The sequence below is a fragment of the Molossus molossus genome, unplaced genomic scaffold (genome assembly GCF_014108415.1).
Source record: "Molossus molossus isolate mMolMol1 unplaced genomic scaffold, mMolMol1.p scaffold_m16_p_11, whole genome shotgun sequence".
Classification (NCBI taxonomy): domain Eukaryota; kingdom Metazoa; phylum Chordata; class Mammalia; order Chiroptera; family Molossidae; genus Molossus; species Molossus molossus.
Window position 1 is genome coordinate 53269969 of NW_023425346.1, and position 15655 is coordinate 53285623.

At 39.5% G+C, this 15655-nt stretch overlaps 1 protein-coding gene across 1 annotated transcript in view; it reads right to left on the reverse strand.

The window, feature by feature from the left end:
* LOC118624998 (aldehyde oxidase 4-like) overlaps positions 1–15400 on the reverse strand; it is a 70809-nt gene extending 55409 nt beyond the window's left edge. Inside the window, exons 1-5 of the mRNA XM_036253335.1 lie at positions 15328–15400; positions 10434–10530; positions 9718–9826; positions 3273–3399; positions 254–315 (exon numbers count right to left, since the gene is read on the reverse strand). Coding sequence (XP_036109228.1) covers positions 254–315; positions 3273–3399; positions 9718–9826; positions 10434–10530; positions 15328–15400 — 468 coding nt within the window. The remainder of the gene's footprint in view (positions 1–253; positions 316–3272; positions 3400–9717; positions 9827–10433; positions 10531–15327) is intronic.
* Between the last annotated feature and the right edge of the window lie 255 nt (positions 15401–15655).

Consider the following 15655-nt stretch of genomic DNA (forward strand, 5'->3'; position numbering starts at 1 on the left):
GAGTTTACATCTATTGAAGTTATGGACCATATATTTCTGAGGAAAGTGCCTAATTTAGGACTATTAAGTAGATGTAAAAGGTTTATTAAAAAAAAAAAAAATACCAACAGTGGCATTTAACAACTTTCAGGGTTACAAAGCTCAACAAGGGGTTATTTTAGAGATAACTGAATATAATAGATGATTATACCAAGGTTTATTATGTATTAAATCAACTGAAAATTTTATATACATATTTTTTATTCTAACTTACCACACAGAAAGTTTTTCCACTTTCTGCAATTGGTCGGTATCCAGTACAGCGACACAAATTACCTGATTAAGAAGAGATTAATTTTTAATGAATGATATAGAAATATATTGCATATTTGTGCTTCTTACTTTCAGGGGAAAGCTATATTAGTAATTAAATTCCTTTTTTGTTTCCCAAACCAGCAAAATGGGTCATTGGAACAGAGATGTTCTTCAAAAACAGATCTTGTGATCACATTTTCTTCCTGAAATATCACAAAGGTCTCTATAGTTTTCCCCAGTGAAGTTTTCCTGTTTTATTTCCTACCCCTGAACTAACTCATGTAATCTGCTGCCTCCCCTAACATCTCAGATGTGGTCCTTTGCTAAGCTTTTCTCACGCAGTCTCTTCTTCAAATGTCCTCATATGGAAATTGTATCCATTTGTCAGGGCCCAGCCCCCTCTCTCCAAGCTCTAACACCCCAGCAGAGCTGTACCAACTCACTGTCTGGATTCTTCTGCAGGCTTATCATCTACTGTGCTGGAGCACATGCCTTATCTTCCTCACTGGCTCTTAAGCTCCTGGAGAAAGCAAGCGTTTTCTTCGATGTTCTTGAATGATACATGAATGATATAGCACAGTAGGTGTTCAATAAGGACCTGATATTTTTAAATCAATCAACATTTCCAAAGCATAGTGTAAAAGGTGAGGAAATCATTATCTTCTTAGAAACTACATTCAAATTTTGCAGCCAGTATAAATAATCTTTATGAAGATGTTTTATTAGCATGAAAAAAATTTTATGTTATACTGTTAAAATTATATATACAGTGTAAAACTGTACATATAGTAGTCACAAATATTTAAAATAAGCAAACAAAAACTATATGTAGAAAAGGCTGAAAGAAAACAGAAGTATCTGATTATGGTTGTCTCTTGGTGGCAGAAATAGAATGAGGTTTTTTTTCTTGCCTTTTAATTTTTCAAAATAGGAATGCATTATTAAAATTATGTTTAAATACAATTTTAAAATTTCAGAAGCAATGTACCTGTGAATTGGGCAGGTTTAAACACCTAGAAGTAAAGTGTTGTGTGGGAATTTGATGCCAGTGAGTCGGGTGGAAATTTGATTGATGGGTGTACTCCTTTTAGAATGAGGATAGTTTAGGGAGAAACTACATGTACAAGAATGGATTCAGATTTCATAATCTATCTTTCCTTTTGCTAAGAAGAAAGAATATAGAAGATGTGTGACTTAGGAATCTCTCTTGGGAATAGAGAAAAGGAACGGCAATGTCTAGAACATAGCTATATAGCATGGAATAGAGTGTTTAGGTGGCAATGGACACTTTCTCTCTGATAAACTCTAAGAAAACATTAAAGACTGGAGAAAACTAGCATCAGAGTTGTTGTTTGTTTTTTGTTCTTGGCCACATAAACAATGCTAAGTCTAGAAATCCTACTAAAGCCCCCCAAGGGAAACTAATAGCACCCATTGCAGAAATTCTTCTGATTCTGAGGGAGGAAAAAAAAGATAAAAATTCAAAAGTTGTATTTCCTTAGTCTTGAAGGTAAAGACAAGATTAAATAAAACAGTGATTTGTATCAGTTGACCATTTCAGAAGGTAGGTGCCATACCTAATTGCATTTCTTTGAATTTTATATTATTGTTTTTCTTAAAATATGAACCTGAAGGTTATCAGTGAGGTTATATTAAGATTATAATTATATAAAGAGCTCAAGTAAATAGATTGTGAACCAAATAGACTCTCCAAGTTATCCACACTTAGACTAAGGTTATCTACTTTATTAATTTAGCCAGACTTTAAAACACTGTCTCATAGTCATTGTTATGTGAATTATAGGCATAGAATCTGGGAAGAAATAACCCATCTCTTTAAGACTGTGTATATTCAAAGAAATAAACAAAAAGTAAGGCAAATCACAAGATACCTGATTTTTCAAAGCCCTATACACCTCTTTAGTGTGGATTATTTTATTGAACAAAGATTGCCTATTGTTAAACTCTATTCAAGTTTGGTTAAAATTATAATTGAAACCATAGGCCAAAGTTTTAGTAGTACTTAATGAGAAACTGAAAAATTTTGAATAAAAGAGTTGTTGAGAGATAAGGGAAATTAATAGAGAATATTTATATATCAGTTACCATAAAATTTATGTTGAGTTTTTACTTTGTTTTAGTCTATGTATTTTCATCATATAATTGAATTTTTGTTACAGCTTTCTCCAAGAACTAGTGACCAATTACCTTGAAACTAGGTACGTTTATTACAGAAGACCACAATTGTTAACATGACATGCTTTGGGGAATGGGGGGTAGAAAATTGTGTTTCTTTATTTAAACTTGATAACTATTTGTTATAGAAAATTGCCTTGTCCACCAACCTTATTTGTGATAACTAATTGCTATCTATGATCTCTTAAATCTTATAATGAACCCAACCAGAAACAAAACTATAAAGTATCTGAAAGTCTATTCTTTTTGTAAAATTAACTTAAGTAGAGTTAATGAATGATTCTAACAGATCTATTTAAAAATAAACAACAAAAATCTTGTTCTTTAATACTACTCAAATTTCCACTTTTTGAAAAGATCCTATTAAAAGTGTTATAAAGAATGCATGTATGCATGACCAATGAACATGAACAACAAAGCTGGGAATAGGGTGGGGGGGGGGGAGAGGAGGAGGGTATTAATGGGGGAAAAATGAAAAACATCTGTAACAAAAACAAATTAATAAAAGTGTTATAAAGAGCCCATGTGGATGCCTTTGCAGTGACAATAGGCTTTATTAAGGGAGAAGGTTTTGTGATGAAACCAATATGGCCCCAATTCTTGGCATCTCTATTGACAAAATGAAGGCATCACTTTCTGGAAAGGACCTGGGTAAAGAGAGGTACTAAAGAAGAACCCCAAAATTGTGCCACAAATTCTCTCCATGGGCTGGGACCTTCTTCTCTAGTCACTTGGGCAATTTCTACCTTAGGTCTTTCCTACAGAAGGCCAAGAACGCTCACCTCCAAGGGCTTCCATTATTTGATCAGGAGTTGGCTCTGGGTGGTTCCTCAGCAACGTGTAGATGGACATCGCCATCCCTGGGCTGCAGAAGCCACATTGCGTGCCGTGACACTTGGCAAGTCTTTCCTGGGAGGAAATGATACATTATTTATGCTTTAAGCCTTTGTTTCCTTATCCTGGACACCAGACAGGAGATAGAGTGAGAAATAGCAATTTACTTTGTCCAGTCTATACAAAGAACCTATGCAATGAAGATGTAGATGGGTGACATGACTCTGGGTTCCTGTGTGTGTATCTGTCCCGAATTTCTCTTGCAGGGTGCCTCAACATTTTTCAAATAGCCTTTCCCCTGAGATGAAAGCCAAGTACATCATCTATGGCTCAAGTGAAGCAACAGATATTTGATAATATTGTAATAACTCTTTATGGTATCAGACTTATTGGAGGGATCACTTTGGAAGTTAAATAAATGTCTAACCACTATGCTGTACAACGAAAACTAATATAATATTGAACATCAACTATAACTGGAAAAAAAGAATTAATTATGCTAATGCAACAATGGCATATATGTAACCATTAAAAATAATGTAGATTATATTTAAAAAGAAAAGAAAGGACAGACATTGTTCTAATGTTAAAGGGAAATGTGGCTGTGTTGGATTTATTGCTAGATGGCAAGTTGTTTCAGATGTGGCATATAAACTGGTTGTAAATGTGGTGGTAAATATTTAACAAATGGATATCTGGGGGAACAAACCCTGATTTGTGGTTCCTACCAATTATAGTTGTGCAAATATTTCCAATAGGGCTGATGTCAGCCTTCCAATGTGATGTCATTGAACGTGGATCTGGGAAGAGATGTACAGTGGCATACCGTTCTATGTCATTTCCACCAAGCAGATATAATAGACAAATGATCTCAAGAGCATAAATAATAGTAAAATGTAGTAAAATAATTAGGAGATAATGAATGGTGATATTTATTAACTTTGTTTTTAACATTACTTATTTAATTTAAAGTTTGTATAGTTTAAATGTTAATAATAGCTGTATTTAGTCAATAGCTCACAAGATCCTTGAAAATTTAACAATCAACTCTCACAAGCCAGTATGAGCTGGTTCCAGGGCACTACTGAACAAATCTAGCATGTGTTCTATCAAGATTTGAGAGAGACTTCCAGTCAAGATGGTGGAGTAGGTAAATACTGTGCTTGACTTCTCCCATGACCATATCAAAATTACAACTAAATTGTAAAACAACCATCACTGAGAACCACCTGAAGACTAGTTGAACAGAAGTTCTATAACTAAGGATATAAAGAAGAAGCCACATAATGACTGGTAGGAAGGGCAAAGACTCAGAATGGGCTGGTCCCATACCCACATGTTCTGGTTAAAAATAAGGTGGGATATCTTGGCTGGGGAGGTCCCCCCTAAGGAGCAAGGGATTCCAGCCTCATACTCAGAGTACCAGTTGCCAGGAAGAGGAGTCCCTACAATATCTGACTGTGAAAATCAGCAGGCTTTCTGTCCAAGTGAGATGGAGAAGTGCTGGAGACTCAGGCATCCTCTTAAAGTGACTGAGTACAGATTTACTCACTCACAAACATTTTCCCTAAGTTCCAGCAAAGGGACAGCAGCTTGAAAAGTGCCAGAGACGTACAGGAGTAATTGAAATGTTTGGCTTCAGGTGAGGGCTGGGGGGCAGCTCACTCCTGGGCAGAAGTTCTGGAGTGCACACCATTGTTCCTTTGTTGAGCTTTTCCACATAGCCAGCTGGTGGGCATGACTGTTCCTAGGTGGAGCCCTTTTCCCACCCAGCCTGCTGGCACAGGTGGTGCCAAGCCTGAGTCCCACAACAAGGCACACTGTAATTAAAATGCCAAAGGTTTAAGACAAAGAATCTTGAAAGCAACCGAAGTAAAAGCAATTATTTATGTACAAGGGAGGTCTTATAATGCTATCATCTGATTCCACAACAAAAACTGTACAGGTCAAAAGGGATTGGCAAAGAATATTCAAAGTGATAAAAAGCAGGGAACTACAACCCAAATTACTCTCTCCAGCAAGGCTATCATTTAGAATCAAAGGAAAGATAAAGAGCTTCCAAGACAAGAAAAAGCTAAAGGAGTTCATCACCCCCCAACCAGTATTACAAGAACTGTTAAAGAGACCTCTGTAAGAAAAAGAAAAAGAAAAGAAAAAAGAAAAATATAAAAAATAAAATGGCAATAACTACAACCAGCAATAATTGCTTTAAATGTAAATGGATTAAATGCTCCAATCAAAAGACATAGGATGGCTAACTGGATAAGAAAACAAAATCCATGCATATGCTGCCCACAAGAGGCCTACTTCAGATTGAAACACACACAGACTGAAAGTAAAGGGATTAAAAAAGATATTTCATGTAAATGAAAATAAGCAAACAAAAAAGCTGGGGTAGCATTACTTATATCAGACAAAATAGACTTTAATGCAAAGGCTATAACAAGAGACAAAGAAGGGCATTTCATAATAATAAAGGGACCAATCTAACAAGAGGATATAACACTTGTAAACATTCATGCACCCATCATAGGAGCTCCTAAATATATAAAGCAAATATTGACAGACATAAAAGGAGAGATCCACAGTAGTACAGTAATTAGAGGGGAGTTTATCTCCCCCCATTGACATTAATGGATAGATCAAACAGGCAGAAAATCAACAAGGAAACAGTGGCCTTAAATGACACAATAGACTATAAAAAGAAATATAAGGCATCCAAATTGAAAAGAAAAGAATAAACAATCATTATTTGCAAATGATATGATATAGATAGAGAACTCTTATGATTTCACCAAAATACTATTAGAACTGATAAATGAATTCAGTAAAGTATCAGGATACAAAATAAATATTTAGAAATTGGTTGCATTTTTAGTACATCAATGACAAACTATCAGAAAGAGAAATTAATTTAACAGTCTCATTTATAATTGCATCAAAAATATAGAGAAATAAATTTAACCAAAGAAGTAAAAAGGCCCATACTCAGAAAATGATAAGAAATTAAAGAAATTGAAGAAGATAGAAATAAATGTAAGTATTTATCATGCTTATGGATAGGAAGTATCAACCTCATTAAAATGTCCACACTACCCAAAGCAATCTATAGATTCAATCCCTATTAAAATCTAGAGGGTATTATGCTAAATGAAATAAGTCAGACAAAGAAAGACAGATACCATATGATTTCACTTGTATGTGGAATTTAAAAAACAAAATAAGCAAATAAACAAAATAGAAACAAACTCATAGATAAAGAGAACAAACACATGGTTACCAGATGGAAGGGGTGTTGTGGGACTGGGTGAAAAAGTGAAGGGATTAAAAAGTACAAATTGGAAGACGGTGGCATAGGTAAACGTGGTATCGCATCCTCCCACAACCACATCAAAGTTACAACTAAACTACAGAACAACCATCATTCAAAACCACCTGAAATCAAGCTGAATGGAAGTTCTACAACTACGAACGAAATTAAAGAAGAAGCCGCATTGAGGCTTGGTAGGAGGGGCGGAGGTGCAACGGGCTGGTCCCCATCCCACACCAGGTGCCCCGTTCAGGGTTCCAGTGCCAGGAAGAGGAGTCCCCATTACTTCTGGCTGAAAAACCAGCAGGAACTGAGGCTCAGGGAGGCTGAGGCGGCTGGAGCCCCAGGCAGCTCCCCTTAAAGGGCCCGCGCACAGACTTACTCGGATTTGATCCCTCTAAGCTCAGAGGGGAGGCAACCTGAGAGGCACCAGAGGCCTACAGGGAAGAAGTGAGCTGTTTGGCATTGGAGCAAGGACTGGAGAGGCGGCTTTGTCCGGGACAGATGTGCAATCAGAGGCCTTTGTTCCTTTGGTGAGCCCTTCCCTGGGGTGGCAGACAGCCACCATATCTGGGACTCCAGCAACCTGGCTCACACTGTTTGCCCCGCCTTGGTGACTCCCTGAGGCCTCGCCCCACCCAACTTTCAGACGCACCCAAGCTGTTGCCAGTTGCTTTACCATAGGATTGACCTGTCTTGGATCCTGCTTCAGGTTTTCCTAAATTCTTTCAAACAAGCAGCACCTGGTCTCAGCTAGGCCCATACCTCTTGTTAAGGAATACATAGAAACAAACACAGGGAGGCAGCCAAAATGAGGAGACAAAGAAACAGGTCCCAAATAAAAGAACAGAACAAAACTCCAGGAAAAGAACTAAGTGAAATGGAGGTAAGCAACCTAACAGATGCTGAGTTCAAAACACTGCTTATAAGGATGCTCAATGAACTTAGTGAGAACCTCAGCAAACTTAGTGAGGGCCTCAAGAGCATAAAAAAGGACCAGTCAGAAATGAAGGAGGCACTGACTGAAATAAAGAATAATTTACACAGATTCAATAGTAGAGTAGGTAAAGCCAAGGAGCAAACCATTGATTTGGAATATAAGGAAGCAAAAAACATCCAATCAGAACAGCAAAAAGAAAAAAGAATCCAAAACAATGAGGAGAGTGTAAGGAGCCTCTGGGACAACTTCAAGCATGGCAACATTCGCCATCTTGGGGGTACCAAAAGGAGAAGAGAGAGAGAACAAGAAATTGAAAACCTATTTGAAACAATAATGGCAGAAAACTTCCCTAACTTGGTAAAGGAAACAGACATACAAGTCCAGGAAGCACAGAGAGTCCCAAACAAGATGAACCCCAAGAGGCCCACACCAAGACACATCATCATCAAAATGCAAAAGGTTCAAGACAAAGAGAGAATCTTAAAAGCAGCAAGAGAAAAGCAGTTAGTTAATTATAAGGGAGCCCCCATAAGACTGTCAGCTGATTTCTCAAAAGAAACTTTGCAGGCCAGAAGGGAATGGCAAGAAGTATTCAGAGTGATGAAAAGCAAGAACCTACAACCAAGATTACTCTACTCTGCAAAGCTGTCATTTAGAATCAATGGCCATATAAAGAGTTTCCCAGACAAGGAAAAGCTAAAGGAGTTCATCACCACCAAATCTTTATTATATAAAATGTTGAAGGGTATTCTTGAAGAAAAAGATAAAAAATACGAACACACAAAATGGCAATGAATACATATCTATCCACAATTGAATCTACAAACAAAACCAACAAGCAGAACAGAAACATTCTCATAGATACAGAGAACATTTTGTTGGTTGCCAGATGAGAGGTGGGCTGGCGGAATGAGTGAAAATGGTGAAGGAATTAAGAAGTACAAATTGGTTGCTAGACTGACAAACATCAAAGGGAAGGGGGGTTGGGAGGGTGGAAAGAAATAAACCAAGGAACTTATATGCATATATGCATAACCAATGGACAGAGACAACAGTGTGGGGAAAGGCAGGAGGGGGGCGGGAGTGTGGAGGAAGGGGTCAATGGGGGAAAAATGAGGAACATCTGTAATACATTCAACAATAAAAAGTTAAAAAGAAAAAGTACAAATTGGCAGATAGAAAATAGTCATGGGGATGTAAAGTACATCATAGAGAATATAGTCAATAGTATTTTAACTTTATATTGTGTCATCTGTGTTCTAGAACTTCTCGGGGGGATCACTTCATAAGTTATATTAATGTCTAACCATTATGTTTTACACCTGAAACTAATATAATATTGAATGTCAAGTGTAATTTAACAAATGATTGGAGAGAAAGAAATCTGATGAGCTGCAGCATTAGGTGCTTTTATAACTTAAGGTGATGAGACAGGTATGGGGTAAGATCTTAGTAAAATCAAAGTCATTGAGTCTATGGCTGGAAGACATGCACTATAAACAAGTACCCATCAATGGGAACACATTGTCAGAGAAAGCTTTTAGCTCCCATTGTTCCAAACACAATTTTCTAAGGGAAGGAATGTCAAGAAAAAATATAGCTATTTATAATTTTCTTTCTATACACTGTTTTTAAAACTTAACGTTGGCAGCAGTCCCTATTCTAGCATATAAAAATAACATTTCCATTTCTTCAAAAAGTCCTGTCAACTTTAGTAAACACTTTGTTATTTTAGCTGTGTTTTATTGCACACAGTTCTCAGTTCCTCATAAGACATTTGGGGAGCAGCGGGGAGTGTTTGTACACATAATTAGCCTCTTGTTCAGAGTTCGGTATTTTGAATGTGGTAGACAGCCAGTATTTTCTATAAACTTCTGGTTTCCTATCTCATTTTTTTTTTTTCTCATAAGACTGAACCGTCCTTATTTTAGTTTAGGGCAAAGATGGGCTGAGAAGTTAAGATATATTAAAATTAATGAAGAAATCTTGTTTTATATACCAATCTTTGAAAAAAAAATCCCTAGCTATGAAGCATGGACTCTCACAACAATTAAAAGCACAGAGGATTTCACAATTGGTGACCTATTTGGAAATTATGTGGGATACCTATACCAACACCTGGTCCCAATCAGAGTACACTTACCTGCACAGGGTGAATCCTGGTTTTGATGCTTCCTATACCTTCTATCGTGGTGACAGCAGCCCCATACAGAGAACAGATGGGCACCAGGCATGCTGTAACTGAATAATGACTGTGATAGAATTAAGTAAAGAGAATACATTGGAATCACAGGGAATGGGTAACATAATTTAGGGAGTAATTTCAGTCCAGGAGAAACATGAGACTGTATTTTCTTGAGAATACAGAGAACACTAGATATAAAACCATAAATTTCTGCAGGTGTTCAAGAAAGGACTTATATGTGGCTAGTGTAGGATATTAGAGAGAAATGGAAAAATAGAATAATCAAGTTTTGTGCAGAGCCTCCAAGAGATCCTTATGCTCTACTTTTTTTCCTCATTCTAGGGAAAGGACACTTTTTACTGATCCTAAGATGATATATTGATTTTAACGTAAACCTCTATGGATTAGTTAAGCCCAGTGATTCCCAACCGTGTAAAGCTTTTAAAAATACCGATACTCTGGTTGCACGCTATTCCAGTTAAATATATTCGGATGGGAAGAAAGTCCATGGGAAAGATCTGGAGCTTAGGAATCTGCAGGGAGGGCAGGCCTGGAGGCTGTGGGAGTGCCGTAGACACCAGGAGAGAGGGGAGGAGTGCATGTGGACAGAAAGTGGGGGGCTCCACATCCTTCCTAGGGGCGCCCAGGCAGCTCCCTAGGCAAGCGAAGGATACTGGATCTTCTTGGCCTTGGGGTCATATCTCGACACCATGACGGTGCAGGCACCACAGCCTCCTGTCCCACAGCTATACTTCGTGCCTGTGAGGTGGACTGGAAAGAAGGGAGTCAAGGAAAAGAGGGGCCCAGGCTCCTTTACTTTTTACACTTTTCTTTCTTCAATACTGACAACATGTAACATGTTCTCCTGAGTGGCAAATACCAAGGTTTCTTGCTCAAGTTCCACTTTTGCGTGTAAAAGAGCTCATTGATAAAGGTGAGAAGAAATTCTTACAGATCCGCACAGCCTCATCTGAAACCCTCGGGGCCAGATGCACTTCTGAATGCAAAATTTCCCGCGTTTTGGAAAGGTAATAAGATGGTACTCCCAAAGGGACTAGGGCAGCACCTTGTAACTCAACACATGACCATTTCTACAGGGCACCATCTGGATACTCCCACTATGAGGGATCTGTGAGGACTACAGAGAACCTCGTGCCAGTTAGATCAGGGTTTGCATCCAAGTGAGGAAGGAAAAAGCCTGTTGAATTCAGAGTTGTGGACAATGGACTCTGGACTCGTGTTGTATTGCTGTGGAGGTGGCACGTGTGCAAAACTCAGAAGAACCCCCTGGGCAACTTACCTTTCTCTGGCTCAGTGATGCAATGCTTTTACCTTCTTATGGGATTAGATAGTATTAATTTAATAACCATGGTCCCTGAGCCAGTAATGTCAACACTGTGTACTTTTTCCCTGTAAGACATTTGCATATTTTCACAGAGGGAGAACAAATAATCTATGTCAATCCCTGCTTTAGGTTCTGTAAGAATCTGCTGAGATTTGCTTGAGACCTTTTCTGGTTGAGGTTTAAAAAGGATTTCATGGGTGCAGGTCATTACTGGCTCGGGTGGAGGTTAAGACTAACTTCATCTCAGAAACTGCTGCACAAAGAGATGGAACTTTGGGTCAGGACACCCCTGGAGTAAAACACCTCTGAGGCACGTGTAACGTAGCCTTGAATTAAAAGTAAGAAATTGATGCGTCCAGCTGTTTTGTCCTCTGGTCACCGAACAGCTAGTTTGATGCCTCCTTCCAGCCCCGCCAGATGTACCTGCTTCAAACAGTTACTTTGGTAGTTTGTCGGCTCTTCCTGAAGTTCACCATTAAGTAGGTTGCCAGATAAAATACAGTAGGTTTACAGTTGTGAGTATGTGAAACACAGAGTTTATTCTTGTATTATTATTTACTAATTATTGTATTATTTTCCATATGAACAACGGTAAACCTACATTTGTCTATCCTTGTATAGGATGCCCAATTAAATCTGAATTCCAGATAAACAATAAGTAATATTTTAGAATAAGTATATCCTATGCATTAAAATTTAAATATAACTGGATATACTCTATTTTTATATGTTAAAGCTGACAACACTACTTAGGTAAAACACAAACAGTAATATATCAGTTTATTTTGGGGTCCTTTAAGTAGAAAAGTTTTCTCAGTTTCCCCAAGATACACAGCCTTACAGCATACCCAGAAGTTGCCCTGAGACTAATGCTGGTGGCCAATGTGTGCAGTTGACCCTGGAATTTCCGTTGGGATCTGGACATTTATCAAATGGTCATCAGGCCCTGACCTGATCCTTTGCCTCAAGGATCTTACGCCTCCTTCATCTCTTGCCCCATCCTCCCAGTGACCACTCTTTACATCCACCAGAATAAAATTTTCAGTTCCTCAAAAACACTCTATTATCGTGCCTCTGTCCCCACTCCAACCCCTGTGGGAGTGACTGGACTATCCTCTCGCCCCCACGCCATCCACTTTCCCAGAAAACTCCTACTCAACCCATGCCCTTCTCTCCGAAGCCCGAGGCGAGTGCCCTATGACTCTTGCTGTCGCCCTTCACTGACTGTCTCCCTCACGAGACCGAGGGCAGAGGCTGTTTTCTAGCTCACATCTGAACACCTGGTGCTGCAAGAACGGCAGGGTTAGGGTTTCAGCGGTGGGCACGTGATGGGTGTGGGCAAACCAGAACATGTTCAGGAGCCTCTGAGACATCTCATTTCCTGTTCTGTCCTGGAGCCAGGATCTCACGGACATCAAGCAGCTTTAAAAGGACGCACTGTCCTTGCTCCGAGTAGCTGTGAGCCATTCACTCTTAGTAGTGCGTTTCCTGGTTCTGCAGATTGGATTGCTTCATACCAGGCCGGGAGGGATGGAGGAAGAAGACGGGGAAGAGATCCAGGGGTTCACCCTGGCAGATCTGGGCAGGGCAGCTGGCATGGGTCGGGTGACTCCGTGGGAGGCTGCGACCTTGGGAAGGAGTGAAATGGTGAAAAAAAGGTGGGAATATCCCATCAAAATTTGGTTTCCTGTGTGACTGTGTCTCTTTCTGGGAATGGCACCTAAGCCAGACCCCAAGTCAGTGGCAAGTTGGGGTTTTGTGGGAGCCTGAAGTTTTTATCATATTGGGGACCTGTCTTCAGGGAAAAAATATAAAACCAATAATATACAATAGCTAAGATCTGGAAACAACCCAAGTGTCATCAGTAGATGAATGGATAAAAAAGCTGTGATACATACACAATGGAGTACTATGCAGCTGTAAGAAAGAAAGATCTCTTATCCTTTGAGATGACATGGAGAGACCTGGAGAGTATTATGCTAAGCGAAACAAGCCAAGCAGAGAAAGACAAATATCACATGATCTCTTATTTGTGGAATATAATGAACTAAACAAACTGATGAACAAAATTGACCCAGAGACATAGAGGTAGGGTACAGACTGACAAACCTCACAAGATGGGGAGATGGGGAGGAAGAGATAAACTACAGAACTTATATGCATGTATGCATACCAATGGCATAGACAACAAAGCTGGGGATGGGGTGGGAGGGATGGGAGGGATGGTGTCAATGGGGGAAAAAGGAGAAACATCTGTAACAAAAACAAATTAATAATAATAATAATAATTAAAAAACAATATAAATTAGGTACAGGGCCTTGGAAGGGGCCGTGGTGTTCGAGAAAAGTGAAGCAGGCCGACGGTGGTGTGTGCACATGGGGCTGACTCTGGCAGACACCTCTGTGTGGTTATCCACAAATATTCATGTGAATCATTCACCCGAGGAACAAGTTAAAAATAAAGCCTCTGGCTCTATTACAGGACTGTTGGCTCTGTAATTAGAGGTTGGGGCCTAGAAGTCTCAGGTGAGTCATATTTACTTAGAATGACTTCTTGATAGCATGGGGCGCCACAAAGAATGAACAGAGGAGGACACCAGGGAGATAGGGAAGTGGGAGTGGGGGTAATTCTGCCTAGAGCTGCTTCTGGCCATGCTCACTTGGGAGCCCATGCATTTTCAGCATATTCCTAATATAGATGAATTTCTTCATTTTAGGAAGTCTAGAGAAAGCATGGTGAAGTATGTAGTGGATTTAGAAGTGATATAAAGGGAAGTGATAGGGTGTGCAGACCTACAGTGAGATATATCTATATGTATATATTTTAATCCTCACCTGCGGATACTTTTTCAAATATCTTCAGATAGAATTGGGAAGGCGGGCTGCCTCCCACAGGTCCCAGACCAGGGCTGAGGAGGAACTGCAACCAAGGTATGTGCCCTTGGCTGGAAATGAATCCATGACTCTTTAGTCCTTGGGCTGATGCTCAACCGCTGAGCAAAACCGGTCAGGGCAACAGTGACATTTTTGAAATTGGGTAAATGGGAGATGGCAGAGCCAGTGAGAGAGGATTTGGCCTGTTGTTGGTTTGTTTTCCAGATACAAGCCCAGCTCCTGGAATAGTGAGTGGAATAGGGGCAGATATATTAGCTAGAGCAGTAAAATGATGGGGTAGGAAACCACACAGCAAGGGGTTCAGTAGAAAAGCAGGCATCAAGTACACATAATTTATTAGATACATTTGGCAAGAGAAGAACAGGGAGAAATAGTGTGTTGGGGTGTATACTGGGAGGCAAGAAGAGAGATGGAGGGAAGAAGGTAAATATCCTGGAGAAAGAGGAGATGATATTATCTCGTACACCACTGAATATCCGGAGCCTAACACAGAGCCTGGTTCTTAGTAGAGAATATCAATAAATATTTTTAACTTACTATTTTGAAGTAATTTTTATCTCATAGGAAGTTGCAAAAATAGCTGTCCCCCAGCTTCCCCCAGTGATGACATCCCACATAGCTACAGTACAACATCAGAGCCAGGAAATGGCCTCGGCAGTACACTGACAACCAGAACAGAGCTTACGCCTATTTCCCCACATACACATGCACTCACATCACGTGTGCAGTTTTATCCCAGGTAGAGCTGTGGGACCATGGCCACAACCACTCCCTCGTGCCAGCCCTTTGTAGCTGCATCCAAAGCCAAAACATGCTTTTTGAGTATTTATTGAAGGTCTGCTGGAGGTCTTGGGGGGTAAGAGGGAAAAGAAGGTCTAGACCCAGGTGGAGATCTGGGAGTGTATTAGTTGTACTTTGGAATTTTGAAATGTTTATAAAACCTTGTTTTCTTCAGTAAGAGTTAGGAAAGGTATACATGACATGTCAATGAAACACCCTTGTGGGAAACTAGTGTCAGTGACAGGCATGCCGGAGCAATTGACCAGATATTTTAATATTTATGCTCCTGAATATGAAACCACCATCAGGATGACTGTGGGCCTCCAAAGTCAATGACCCTCATGGTTCATTGGAGGGTTCTTTCGGTTGTGAAAAATACAACAAGTAAAATACAAATCTATCACTTCAAGATACATTCTCTGAACTCCAACTAAACTCTGCAAATTGAACACCAGGTCATCTACCCAGAACAAACATGGGGTGACTTTTTTTAGAAGTCTTAGCATAGTCACTTTCTACCACCCAATCCTGGTTGATTACAGTAAAACATAGGATATGGACTTCCCTCAGGTAGAAGAGCAGGTTCACTTCGGGATCAGCACTCTTCTCTATGACCTGCATTGCGAAATGAGAGAAGGACGTTAGACAGATAACATCAAAATGTTATGGCGATTCTACCCATTGTTTATTTTATTTTATTAAAAAAATTTTTTTAATCCTCACCTGAGGACACTTTTGTATTCATCTTCAGATAGAGCAAGAAGGAGAGAGGAAGGAAGAGAGAGAGAAAGAAACATCGACATGAGAGAGACACATCGACTGGCTGCCACCCACATGTCCCCAACCAGGGCTGGGGACAAACTGCCACGGAGTTAT